General features: G+C 49.9%; 1 protein-coding gene across 2 annotated transcripts in view; it reads right to left on the bottom strand.

Annotated features, from left to right (window-relative positions):
* LOC118539717 (SEC14-like protein 3) overlaps positions 1 to 13648 on the bottom strand; it is a 32835-nt gene extending 19187 nt beyond the window's left edge. The window contains exons 1-12 of one of the 2 annotated variants that reach the window (XM_036098486.2): positions 13523 to 13648; positions 12465 to 12540; positions 12156 to 12199; positions 11963 to 12022; positions 10755 to 10943; positions 9709 to 9804; positions 8995 to 9055; positions 7737 to 7820; positions 6081 to 6187; positions 5538 to 5677; positions 5270 to 5439; positions 427 to 4420 (exon numbers count right to left, since the gene is read on the bottom strand). In XM_036098486.2, coding sequence (XP_035954379.1) covers positions 4299 to 4420; positions 5270 to 5439; positions 5538 to 5677; positions 6081 to 6187; positions 7737 to 7820; positions 8995 to 9055; positions 9709 to 9804; positions 10755 to 10943; positions 11963 to 12022; positions 12156 to 12199; positions 12465 to 12540; positions 13523 to 13576 — 1203 coding nt within the window. In that variant the 5' untranslated portion in view covers positions 13577 to 13648 and the 3' untranslated portion in view covers positions 427 to 4298. Of the gene's footprint in view, positions 1 to 426; positions 4421 to 5269; positions 5440 to 5537; positions 5678 to 6080; positions 6188 to 7736; positions 7821 to 8994; positions 9056 to 9708; positions 9805 to 10754; positions 10944 to 11962; positions 12023 to 12155; positions 12200 to 12464; positions 12541 to 13522 lie in introns of those variants that run through there. The other variant, XM_078060779.1, reaches the window with a different exon arrangement.
* Between the last annotated feature and the right edge of the window lie 203 nt (positions 13649 to 13851).

Genomic DNA, 13851 nt, shown 5'->3' with positions numbered 1-13851 from the left:
GCTGGTAAGTGGGAGAGCTCTGTGCATGACGGCTGTGACTTCAGCTGCTCCCATCCACAAAGAGGCTGGCACTGTGGTAAGGCAGAGTAGGACCAGGTTAGAGGGGCTACTGGGGGGGCGGGGCCATGGCTTGTGTGGCCAATGGATGTCACTGAATCTGCCACGGGCATGGCCCCTGGGCTGGGAGGGTAGAGAGGGTGGTAAGTCAGGGAGCAGGGGCTGGGAAGAAATTGTGGCTGCGGTGGGGTAGGCTGTGGGCCATCAGGTCGCCTGCAGCTGCCTCTTCTGTCCCATGGAGCTTGGAGGGGGAAGCTTGCTCTGCTTGGCACCAGGACCTATGCCAGGGACACTAATAACTCATTCTCCTGCCCTCCTTTACCAAGCAAATACAATAAACAAATATATAACCATCCAAGACAACTTAGATACTTCAAAAAAGATCTAATCCTACAACACAAACCATCATTAACGAACATCTTAGTGTAACCATATCCAGGCAGGTTTTGTTGTATGTACACATGAATATAATGGTCCAGTTTTTATGGTATTCTATAACCTTCTAGAATACTCTACAGACAGCTCTGTCGGTCAGATACCTCTTTGACATTTATGATGTATATCCATGGGATGGAAGTATTAGAATTGAATCAGTACCTTGGGGATGGCTATTTGTGTTGTTCAGTTATTTTCTCTTAATTCCTGTTAGGTGACACCTCACTGCCCCCGCCCCCATTTAGCAGTTGAACACACACCTACTTAGGAGTTAGCTGGCTCAGAGCCTCTGCCAGGAGCTGGGAGGGGGGAAAGATGCCAGGACTAACAGCTTCCCCTCCCCAGAGTTCCCAGGTGAAGGAAACACCCATATGGTGGTTGTGGGGCCACTGAAGTTCAAGAAGCTGCCGACGTCATGGTTTAAAGGGAGGTGCAGGGCTGGGAGGCAACCTAGGCCCGGAAAGGTCTGGTCACCCCCTCCACCATCCAGGTTCATGGACACTTGCCTTCAGTCCTGACCTCACTGCCCTGTCCTATCCCCAGCCACACCCTGCTTCCCCACACGTTCCTGGTTTTTCTTTTCCTACTTTGAAGAACTCTGGGCTCGAGGTCCGCTCCAGCGGTCCTGCATGGCCTGTCCCGCACCTCTGGGCAGTCCTGAGCCACTCCCTCACCCCATCCCTCCCAGCCTCTTGCAAGACACTGAAGGACTTGATGGCGGTGGTGTTGGCATTCAGTGGGGTCACTCTGCTGCTGACCCTGAAGAAGGTGGGCAAGGTCTTCCAGCTGCACTGCCCCCTCGCCTGGCTGGGGAGCATGCTGGGGGCGGGGGCGGCCTGTCCGATCAGGACACCCGGGAGATGGAGTCAGTGGCCGGGGCAATGGAGAGACCCTCTTCTGAAGAGGAGATTGATATGATGTCCCAGTCTATCATCAAGGAAAGCTGGGAGGCAGCAGGCCCTTTGGAAGACAACTAAACCACCCTTTTATTTACACACAATAAGGATTTCTATTTCTCTAGTGCTCTGGTCTTGCCTTAACTCTCCCTGGCACTCATGTGTGTTGGGGGATAAATATGACCTCTTAACTGCATGATGTGAAGTGGGCTCCCTGGAGAGGCCACTGCAGTAGTGGCTTCCCGGGGAGGGTGCCTGTTTAGCACCAGTTGGCTTGTTCTCTGCCCATGGGTTGCCCTGGCCTGGAGTCTGCATGGTAAGTGGCCCAGACTGCCAAATTTGATCTGTCTTATGGGAAATAGCCTGCAGCCACCAAGGGCAGCCGAGACCTTTCCTTCCTGGTCACTTCTGGGCCGTTGGCACAGAAATGTAATTGCCCTTCACACACGGTAGGGAGCATGCGGGCCTCGGTCTTCCTGCCCCTACACTGCTTGCTGACCACTGCTGGAATGGGGTGCCCGTTAGCCACGGTGACAAAGTAGGGCCTTTCCCCCTCCCCACTTCACCACCTCCTGGACATTGAGAACTGGAACTAAGTGGCCCCTGAGTGAGGCTGGGAGCCCGGGAGGGCTATTTCCCACTGATGGTGGAAATAGAGTAGGAGCTGGTTTGCCGTGGCTGGGCGTCAGCAGATGCTGAGGGGCGCTTTTTGGTTCTTGGCTTCAGCCCTGGCCTAGGCTCCCGGGGCTGCCCCTGCCTCCGGGTAGCAAGTACCCTTCTGCTCAGAGTGAAGTCTCTGATCGGCAGTAGAGGAGATCAGGCAAATGAGGGCATCTGGTGGTGCTGCACCATCAACTCTGGGCCAACCACTCCCAGGAACCCCTTGACCCGCATTGCTGGTGCTACCACAGTCTTCCAAGAGAATGACCCCATGCCCCTCTTTCTTTTCTCCCCTGTTTCTCCCTTCCCTCTCCCTCTCCCTCATTTGTACGGTGGCCAGATAAAATACAGGATGCCCCATTAAGTTTTAATTTCAGATAAACAATTTTAAGTATGTTCCATATATTGCTTTCCCCCCCAAAAATCTGACAACCCTCTCTTCCTCTTCCTCTCCTTCCTCCCTCACCTTCCCCAACTCTGAGAGTCAGCAGTCTTGTCTTATTCTGGAAAATTGCTACAGTAATGTGGATTTGGTGGGAGTGAGTAGGTGGGGGAGGGTGGCCTTAAGTGTTATTTTTGCTACCCATAGGCCAAAGGAAACCAGGCCAGTGTCTTTTGGGAGCTCAGTTTCCAATCTATAAAATGGAGATAAAATCCTGCACCCATAAGTGCGGATGGAAAGTGCTAGCCATTGCTGAACATTTGCTTGATCGGTTTTGGAGTCAGGCCTTCCACTCTGGCTCACTCCAGTAGCCTTGGTTCTGGGCAGCTCGTTCCCAAGGACAAGCCAGCCCTTTGGTTCCCACCTACCCACGTTCTCTGTGTAATTTGGTACCTTCTGGTAAGAAGTCCTAGATTTCAAGCCAGTGTCTCTGTGTCCCTGGCTTGGAACAGGAATGTCTTGGAGACCCAACTTCTCCCTCAGTCACCCAAAGCCATGGTGGGTGTCAGGGGGTCATGCTTCTCAGAGGCCATGTGAATGGACAGGGTGTTAGGCTTAGAAGCAAAGCCCTAGTCCATTTTGCTGTGAGTTTCCTTGGACAAAAATCATGCAGTTGAGCACTGGGGTCTCTATTGCCCCAGCTGACCAATGGGCATAACACATACTTTACCCACAAACTGAGATTGGAGAGGGTGACACCCAGGACACTTCTGCTGGAAAATCTAGGACAAACAAGTCATTCCTTCTCTCCTTCTTTGTGAAAGTAGGGTCTTAGGAAGTGGTATTATAGACCATTAAAAGCAATGTCTTTGGAGTAAAGAAAAAACAAACCCTAGGTCTTGAATCTGCCACTTAAGAGCTATATGATGTTGGGGGTCACCTCTCTAAGCCTTAGTTTTCTTATCCATAAGATGACCATGATAAGCGGCCCCCAGGGAAGGTTTGAGAGTGAAATGAGCAAAACTCATAAAGCACTTGGCACCATGTGGGGTATGCAAGAAAGCACTCACCAGATGATAGCTGAGACTTTTAAATTATTATCACCAGGCTACAGCCTGAGCCAGATAGGACCTCCTTTGCTTTCAGTAAAGCTTCTTTAATTGCTTAAAATATAAGCTGTGAGTTCCAAGGAAGGGGGTGAGGGTGGGAGTGATGGGTTGGGAAAGTTGTGTGCCCTGAATCAGACAAAGCCTTATGTAGGCATCTCCTACCTACCTGAGGGGGCAGCCACTCCCAGAAACCAGGGGGCTGGATCACCTGGGTCTCCAGGAGAGTCTACCCCTTCCACAGCCTGGTCTCTGTCCAAGGTGCTGAAATGTGCTCTGGGTGAGCTCCTTCTTGTCCTGCATACTGGTGAATTACCTGCTTACTACCTTCATTCAACTTCACAAGCATACATTGAGCACCTACTATATAAGGAGTAGAAGTAAAAGGAATTTAGATATATCTGTAACCCAAGTGGCTCATAGCTCATAGGGAAGAAATTTGAACACACACAAATGCCTTAGGAGAAGTGAGGACAAAAGCTAAGGATTCATTTTCTGGTTTCTTGGGTTTCAATGACATCACCTCTTGCTTTCACCTTGCTTCTTCCTCTTATGCAATCTTGGCATCCTCCAAAACTGTGCCTCTCATACCTTTCCTGATCTAACCACAGCACATAAGTCTTCCCCAAGGCAGCTCTTTCTCTACTCACTAATCTCACAGAGTCAAGAGGATTAATGATCAATTTCTGAGGGAAGAGAGGGTGGTAGGATATTGATAGAGAAAGGAGAGGGTCAGGGGTCTCAGAGAAGTGAGCGAGCTGCCTATAAAGGGGTGAGTTCCTTGTCATACTTTTGCATGCCCTCGTCTGGGAGCAGCACCTCCACAGTGAAGCTGACCTTCTTGGCGTGGACAAAGCTATAGGTGTTGTCAAATCGCAGGACATCTGGGGGGACAGATGGACAGATGGGTAGTTAGGTCTGGCTTCACACTCCCCATGTCCTTGCCCCGGCCACAGGAGGGAGGACAAGCTGTGTTTTTACCTACTATGTTTGCTAAGCTGGGCCAAGTTCCCACCACTCCTGTTCCCTTTCCCATGGGAACTGTCACCCTGGAGCCATGTCTGAAAACAGACACTGACCTCCTCTTGGCGCATGCCCAGCCTGGCTTTAGTTGCACCAACTGGCAATGAGAACAATGGCCACAGCGTCCCATTGTCTCCACACCTGGACACTTGCATGATAGGGGTTGGGGGACAGTTGGGAATGTCAAAGTCCTCCCAGCCCCTTTGGATAAAGTGAGGTGCTGGGTGAGGCCAGTGCATACCCTCTACTTCCTCACAACCACCCAAGAGGCAGAGGTTATAACCTCTCTTCACAAGTGAGCAAACCAAGGCTCCAGATTGGTAAGACTTTGCCCAGGGTTATGCAGCTACCATGAGGCTGAGGTGGGACCCTGGCATCACACTTAGCTGTGTGGCTCTGGACAAGCTGATTTACTTCTCAGAACCCCAGTTTCTTCCTGGGAAATGTCACACTTGCCTTATTGTCCCTTGCCTGTGTCCTGTGGCCTGAGTGCTCTCAGCCTCTTCAAGGCCTGTGTGTCGTTAGCTCTTGGTGTGTAGTAAATGCTTGAGAGTGTAGCCTGAATGACCAACTGTGTGAATAAACGGCACTAACCTAGGCTGTATGTTCCTGGGGTGGGGAGGAGTCACTGCCTCTCTGTTTACTCCTCTAAACCATGGGACAGGTGGCTCCAGGCTTCCAGAGCTGGGGCCCAGCCAGGGTAGACTTACAGACACCAGCTTCTGAGCAGGTGAGGCTCCCATCCTCAGGCACCATGTGGGCATTGTAACGCTGGCTGGGGAGTACTTCTGTCATTTCCCCGGCTCGCTGCCGCTCCCCCATCTTGGTCTTCAGGAAAACCCCAAAGCCAATGTCTGCACCATCAGAGGAGAACTGCCACCTGGGTGGGCGGTGGGAGGGGGACAAGTTGCTGCTCAGTCTGATGGGACCCTGAGGGTGTAAGACCAGCCAGAGATGGGTTGGTGTCCTGGCCCTTACCTGAGGACACAGCCTGGGAACAGAATTTCATATTCCACCTGGTGTGAGGAGCCACGATTGATCTGCACTGAGTGCTCATACTGAGTCTTCACTTGGTCCCGCACATACATGGACTTGGGGATCTCCCCACCATAGTTGATCTGCAGACACAGGACAGAATGGGTTTGCTTCCCTCTTTTGACCATTGCATTGCTTGTGCTGTTTTATGCTGTTTCTCCTGCCTGAGATGCTTTCACCATCTTCTGGAAGTATCCTGCTCACCCTGTCCTCTCCCCACCACCCTCAGAAAGCCTTCCTTGACCCTCCAGGGTCAAAGCCTCGTCTGGAAACTTCCCCTTCCAGCTCATCCCTCAGAGTCATTTTCCTCATTTCTTGTTTGCCTGCACAGCTGCTGAGAGCCCGGTGATAGTAGGGCTGGGACTGTCTAGCTCAATACCTGGCTCACAGGGGTCTCTCTCCATAGACATTTGTGGAATGAGTGAGTGGGTGAGAAAGGAACTCAGCCCTACTCCTCTCCCCTCCCCTGTCTGGGGCTCTTCGTACCTTAGTTAAACATTTGGGGTTCCCATCTGGGTCGGTCAGAGTCCCCCCAAACTGAGCAGGCAGTTCCTCGGGACTGATGAGTTTCAGCAAATCTTCCTTCCAGTTGCCTGTGGGCAGAGGGGTTGAAGGGTTGTTATCAGGCATGGAGGGTACTTGTCAGCCCCCCATTCCCACCAGGGGGCGCCTGAGCTTGGGGAAGCCCTACAGGGACTAGGCTACCAGGGCCAATTCCCCAGCCTTCCAGGACTCGGGCTGCAGAAAGTGTCTTCCAGCATTGTGTTGCTATGGAAAAATGTTTCCTTTGAGCTGATGGGTTTGCACATTTTTGAGGGTCTTCCAATCCTGAGTAGTGAAGATAAGAATCATCTAATTGTCTTAAGGAGACTTTAAAGGCTTTGAGGTCAAGGAGCTTGTTGGGGGCCATATAACATGTAAGTGGCATACTCAAGACAGACCTCTTGGTGGGGGATGGATAGTCCTGGGCCTTTGAATGGACCTTCCCTTTCTGTGCTGCTTAATCACTAAAGCCATAATGCTCATTACTGTTCTTCATGCCCTGTGCAAAGCTCTAAGCATTCTGGGTCTTATGACCAATCCAGACTATCTCCCTTGTCCACCCCCAGCCCTACTGTGGCCATGGGATATTCCTTGCCACCAGTGGGATAAAAGCAAAGACCACAATGCCTGGCACACCAGGGCCAAATGCACAGGGTCCTGTGTGCCACTAAGTAGGACGAGCCCTGGACTTGGACCTGGAGTGTGGCATTACCCACATTGCTCCAGGACTTGGGGGGTTACCTTGTGATCCACCTAGCTCCCTATCCCTCCGGAACTGGGCAGAGACAGAGACTCAAGTATCAGGAAGAGAAAGAAAGCAGGATTTGTAAGATTCTACCCGCCCAGATCCTTAGATCTCCTGATTTGATGATCTGACCATTCTGCTTGCAAGAAGTTGTCTCCAAGTTCAAGGTCATTGGCTTGAGTTTAAGAACGATTTCTCTTCTTTCTTTCTCTTTCCTTATCATTTTTTAAAATAATGATTTTTTTCCTACTTATAAAAGTAATACATGTTATTATAAAAGCTTTAGGAAACAGAAAAAATACAAAAAATAAAATTAAAAAACCACTTGATTTCTTGCTATCCACAAATCAACATTTTGTTGCATTTTCTTCTAGCAATATATTTTTGTTTTTACAAGGAAGATGATACTATCCACACCACTTTATAATCTGCTTTTTAAAAACTTAATAACATTTCCCTTGGCATCAAATCATTTTTCATGGTTTTCCAATAATTCATCAAATGGATGCATTATTATTTACTTATCCAGTCCCTTCTTGTTGACCCCTCCTTCTCTGAATCACATCTCCTCTTCCTGCTGTTCTTCCTCATCTTCCCCAGCCCAAATTGCCTTTAGAAGCACTGAGGTGATGAGTATTGAAAGGAAAATGAGGCCCATAGCCCAGAGGTTGACTATCAACCAAACTGAAACTGATGAGGAGGAAGGTGTGAGGCCTCTGTCACCAATGACATGGAATGAGGCAGAGATACCTAGAAAGACTCTATAGTGTAAAACACATTTCACTTCACTTTTGAGGAGGAATTTCTGACTCTAGGTGGCACAGAGCTCAGGGGATAGAGCTAGAATTACTTACTTCCCAATACTATAATTTTTCTGCGAGTGTCTTCACTCAGGAAGGGCTTCATGAGGTTGTAGCCTACAGGGAACAGTTTGGTGGCTGGAGAGATACAAACAAAGATAATGGAGAAGAAAATTATTCCACTGGGACACTCTCTCCATCATAGTCATAGCCAACAATATGGAGGAGTCATGAATTGGAAAATGCCCTGCAACTGCCAAACCATGCCCACAACTGGTCAAATAACCAACAAGCAGTTAACTAACCAGCTACCCAGTCAATCATCCAATCTATCAGCCAACCAACAAAATGGCCAATCAATTTACCTTCTAATCAGCCCACCAATCAGACTACCAACCAGTCAGCCAATCTACCAAATAGTCATACAACCAACTAACAAATCAGCCAACCAGAAAACCCATCAGCCTATTAAGCAACAAGCTAACCACACAGCCAATTGCCTTCTGCAGCCAGCCAACCATCCAAGATCCATCCAAATGACAAATCAGCCAGCTGACTAACCAATCTGCCAACTTGCTACTCACCTACCCACCCAAACAAAATGCCAGCTGGTCACTCAATTGGTCAACCAAGCTCAACAACTATCCAACAAACCAACCAATCAACCAGTCACTTAATTGACCAACTAACTATCCAACCAGCCACCAGTCATTCATCTAGACAGCCAACCAACTGGCCAGTAAACTAACAACCAACTAACCAAATAATCAACCAACCAACCAATTAACCAGCCAACCATCAAACGTCCATCCATCCTTCTATCCATCAACCCATTCAACAATACAAATACATATTAAGCATCCACATGGTTCCAGGCCTGTGAAGGATACAACAGAAGTGGAAAATCAAAGGCCGTGCCTTCAAGGAGCAGACAACTCAGGAAAAAACCAGGATGAACACACACAGGACAACTAGAGACCTCCAGAAGGCAGCAGACAGGAAAGGCCAGACTTGGCTGTCCAGCTGTCAGTGCCACAGGCAGTTTGGGAATGGAGAGATCAACATGGGTGGGAGAAATGAGACAGGATTCCTGAAAGAGCTAGTGTTGGGAATGCCTCTTCTTGCAGTAAGGCCAACCATAGAAATTATTATTTATGGAACACTTTCTTTGTTCCAGGCACTCTAAGTGATTTGCATGCAGCCAAGCAACCAACCTGCCTCACTACTACCCAGGGAAGAAGGCACTTTTATTGTTCCCAGGGTACAAATGAGGAAACAGAGGCACAAAAAGGTGAAGTCATTTGCCACACACCTTTCACAATGAGCATGAACTTCAGGGTCTCTGGGTAATTCTCTTCAAGGAGGCCAAAGAACTGTGGAACCAAGAAAGACCCCATCAGAGCCCACATCTCATCTCATCTTCTCCTATCCCCATAACCTTTGCAATCTCCCCTCTGGAGTGTTCAAAGGGCTAAGGAGGGTTTCCCTTATTTCCATCACCTCCACCAGCCTCTGGAGGAGAGTTTCTCACTTCAGACTATTACAACCACACTCTAATAATAATCATTTTCAGAATAAATCTTATAGTAATAGTAGTATAACAATAATAATGACTATTGTTTATTAAATGTTCACAATTTGTCAAGCACTGTGTACACATTTTATATATCAACCCACTGGAATATCCCTACCTCCCTTTGAAATGCAGACTATCGGTATTCACATTTTGTAGATGAGGAAACTGAAGCATGGAGGCATGAAATGACTTGCTGGAGTCACAGAGCTAGGGAGGACAGAGCTGGGAAGGTTTGGCAGAAGGTGGCCGCTATGGTCTCAGTACAGTGTTGAATCTGAGGCCTGTCTTTTGGGAAACACATTAAGGCCTTTTGGGTCCTGAGTTGCAGTGCCGGAGCCTGGGAAGTCTACCACCTTTTACCAAATCCTGGCTCTGAGTGAGCCACAAGGTCACAGCAGACCAAGCTCATCATTAAGGAAGCAGGGGTCACCCAGGGGGCCTTCTCCTCACCTCTTGGTACACTTCCACCAGAGGTTTCCAGAAGTGTTTCAGTCCTAGGCCCTCACAGTCAAATATCATCACAATGGTCTCAATCTTCTTCCCCAGCTGCAAGGATGAAAACAAAGACCAGTCCCAAGGTTCAGGATGCAGGCTCAGAACTTGGGACATGGTGACCCTAGCATATGACCCCTCAGCGATTCTCCCAGTCCCCTACTCTGTCCTCAGAGGAACAAGCGGACAAAACTGAATGCATTTACCCACATCCACCTACCCATCCATCCATCTATCCATCCATCCATCATCCATTATCCATTTATCATCCATCCATCCGTTTGTCCATCCATCCATTAATTGACCCACCCATCCATCAATTTACCCATCCATCCATTCATACTACAATTCAATCATCCATCCATCCCTCTGTCCAATTGATATTTATTAAGCACCTATTTTGTGCCAGATATGGAGAATATAACATATAATACTCCTGTCCTCAAAGGGTTCACAGTCTACTTGGAGAGACTGACAAGCAACCAGGTCACTATAAGTCCTGAGGTAAGTGCTGCAAATAAACAGCTTAGGAGCTTTGAGGACACACGTTAACCCAGACAGGGACCTCAGAGGAGGTGACATCTAAGTTTGGGACTTGAATGATAAAAGGGAAAGAGCCAAGAGAAGTGTGGGAGGTAGCCATGTGCTGGGGGGTAAAGTTATCCAAACAGAAGGAACAGCAGGGGCAAAGACTCGGAATAACAGTAACTTGTATTGTTGAGAAATATGCATGAGGCTGTGTGCTGGGCCATGCATTTGCATTATCTCATTTAATCTTTGCAACATTATTTATTTTTATTCTTGTTTTGTGGGTGAGGAATAGGCTTAGGGAGGTGACATGACCCTCCGACACCACACAGCTAGGAAGCAGCCAAGCTGCTGAGATGGTTTAACCCCAGAGTCCTCTGACTGTGATAGCAGAGAGCACAGTGTGTTCTTGGGACTATGTCCCCTGGCATCCTCACCTGCACCCAGCTGCCCGCCTCGCTCAGCCTGTGCCTTACCCGTTCCGTCTGCAAGTCACACTCATGCAGGATGCGCTCACAGTCCCTCATCTTGGTCTTAAGCAGGTCCTGCTTGGTGACAGAGAAGAGCAGGCCCTTTGGGTCAAGTGGCCCAATGATGTCGTACCACACCGGGCAGCCGTCCCGGTCATAGCCACACAGGCCTCCGGGCATGTACTTCTGGATCACCTGGGCATGGAAAGATACACAGAACTTGGCATTATGCACCTCCCCGGAGACCCCCAGACTAGGCTGACCTGGCTGGCCCAAGCCTATACACAGCATGGTACAAGCACTCTCCCTGAAGGGTGGCACTATTGTCCAGGTGAGAAAACTAAGGGACCCTGAGGGAAGGGCCTTGCTTATAGCGAGTACATGGCAGAGCCAGGCCTCAGCTGGGCCTGGCTGAAGGCCTCTGGGCTTCTTAATTCTGTCCCCCAGCATCTCCCACGTCCATTTGCATTGAGAGAAGTTGGGCTTAGTGATGGAAAACATGGATATTGAAGGCCAACATACTTGGTTCAAATAGAGACACTGCTGATTCCTTGCTGTGCATCCTTGAACAAGTGAAACCTACCTGAGTCCCATTCCACTTCCTCTTCTCTAAGAAGGTTTGGATAACCCCTCCCTTAGGGAAAGTCCCCAATATCACGTTGGCCAAGCACAGTGCTTGAGCCAGAGCTCACGCTCTACAAATGAAACTTTGCCCATTGCTTTATCAAGGTGCCAGTGGTGGGACTGTTCTCTCCGACAACTTGGTGGGCTAAATTTCTTTCCCACACAGACAGGATGCTTTAAGCAAGACCCTAAGGGTGAGGGCCCAGAGGCACAAGCTAATGGTGGTGGTGAAGGGCCAGTTTCATGAATTCAAATCCCAGTTCCACGTTGGGGCTGTGGGGCTTTGGGTAGCGTGCTTAACCTTTGCTGGACCTCAGTGTTCTCATCTGTAAAATGGGGACAATTGTACCCACCTCACTGAGTTGTGATGACTAAATGAGTTCATGCAGGTAAAGTTTCATCTCAGGCCAGGACCTCATAAGCACCCAGAAAATATCCATAATTATTAGAGGAGAGGTGCCTGCATGCCTGTGGGCAGTTCCACCGGCCTCTCGGGCATGCTGCCCTTCACTCATGCTCTCCAGTGACCTAGAGGCTGCTTTAATGTTATGTCTGTAAAAGACTGGGGTGTTGGGGAGGTGTTGGCTCACCTCTGGGGGCTGCCAATCAAGGATGTGGTCAATGTCCATGGACTTCCGGAACTCCATGTACTGAAAGGGAGAGGAGAGGTAAGGCCCCATTGGGCTCCCAGCACCTCCAAGAAGGGGATGGAGATGGGGGCTTGAGGTGTGGACTGCCCCCCACAAAACCCTTCCCAAATCTCCAGGGGTGGACAGGTCTCACCTTGCGGAGCATGGCCTCTGATTTCTGCAGGTCGAAATTCCGAGCTGTGTGAAGATGGAAGGAAGGTGTGAGGCAGGAGAGAGGCTGCCTTGTAGTCACTTTGTCCTGGTCCTGGGGTGTGAGGAGCTATGCATGGCACTGGGGGCCTGGGTAGGACCTTCCTTCCCTGCACCCTCCCCTCTCCTGGATCTGAACATGTGAAGCAGGATGGTGTGATTAGATCCTGAGAGCCGTGAGTTCTTCTGAAGCAGTTGGGACCAGGCCCCTCTCGCTGCCCCTCACCCTGATCTCCCCCACCTCTTCCCTCACCTCGGAGCCAGCGCAGAAGGAAATAGTCATCAGGATTGGGTAGGGTGGGCAACACGTCCTGCACATTTTCTCGGAACTGGGAAAGGAGATGCTGGTTAAAGTGGCTTTTGCACTGAATGTTGGCCCCCAAACTCAATAATTGTTGTCTTCATCCCTTCCCTTCCACATGCAGTCTGGCCCATGATGGAAGGATGGGTGGACAGATGGACAGGATGAGAGATGGGTATATGGATAGATGGGTAGATGAATGGATGGAAGGATAGATCTTGAGTAAATGGATAGAAAGAAGAATGGATGGATGAATGGGTGGTTGGATGAGTGGGTGGGTGGATGGAAAAAAAAGGAAGGAAAAATCAGTGGATGGAAGGAGGGAGAGATGGGTGAGTAGAGGAAAGAGTGATTGGTAGGTGAATAGACAGAAGGAGGGATAGATGGATGGGTGGGTGGGGTGGGAGGATGGATGAAAGAAAGGATAAATGAGTGGGTGGGTGGGTAAGTGGATTGGAGTATGAGTGTATTCATAGTTCTGTCCGTGTGTTAGCCCACCGAGGCTTCCTCCTTTTTTCATCCCATTTTCTACAAAAGCATGACTAGTGATTACATGTTCTCTTCCCCATTGGTTGTGGGGATGACATCACACCCTGCTCTCTCTCTCTCACTCTTACAGACAGGTCATCTTTCAGGTCCCGGGGAAGGAGAGGGAACAGAGTCAGAGGGCACACCACTAGCATCCTTCAGTTCCCCACCTAAGGGGCCTGGGAGGGATGGGGAGGGGGCAGCTGTGGGTAAAGCTCTCTGGTTCTGGCTCCCACACGAGAAGTCAAGTTTGATCTGGCACACACACTGTTACTGCTTGGAAGTGGTACTTTTCCCTCGGTCCCTACCCTGGACAGAGCTGGTACCACCGGCTACTGCAGAACATAACCCTGGGTAAGGTGACAGTAAAGAGAAAATGTCAAAAACACACCGAGCAAACAGAGTGGGGCAGGGTTCCAGCCACCCCCGCCCCCCTCTCCTCAGCCCTTTTCTGCTGGGGCTCCAGGGAAAGAGGCTCTCACCTTGGCCAGGGTCTCCGCCTGCTTGGGGCTCAGGTCTCCCACTCGGCCACTCATGGTGTCTGGAGGAGTGGGGGTCACCGCCGGCAGGAACCAAGCCTGATCTGTGGCCCTACCCAGCTGCAGCCTTTTGCCCCCACTCCTGGGTGAGGCTCCAGGCACCTCCTTCTTGGCCAACTGTTGGATCGCACGTTACATAATTGGGATTAAGTGAGGTCCCATGCTTGGATCTGGGACAGGTCTGGGGGGCAGGCGGGCACAGGAGGGCATGCCAGAGGGCATGGGAGCCCAGGCTGAATGCCTGTAAAAGCCCCACCCGTGCTCCTAGGCCT

The sequence above is a fragment of the Halichoerus grypus genome, chromosome 13, assembly GCF_964656455.1.
Source record: "Halichoerus grypus chromosome 13, mHalGry1.hap1.1, whole genome shotgun sequence".
In the NCBI taxonomy this organism is placed as follows: Eukaryota; Metazoa; Chordata; class Mammalia; order Carnivora; family Phocidae; genus Halichoerus; species Halichoerus grypus.
This window is presented reverse-complemented; position numbering and strand designations above follow the sequence as displayed.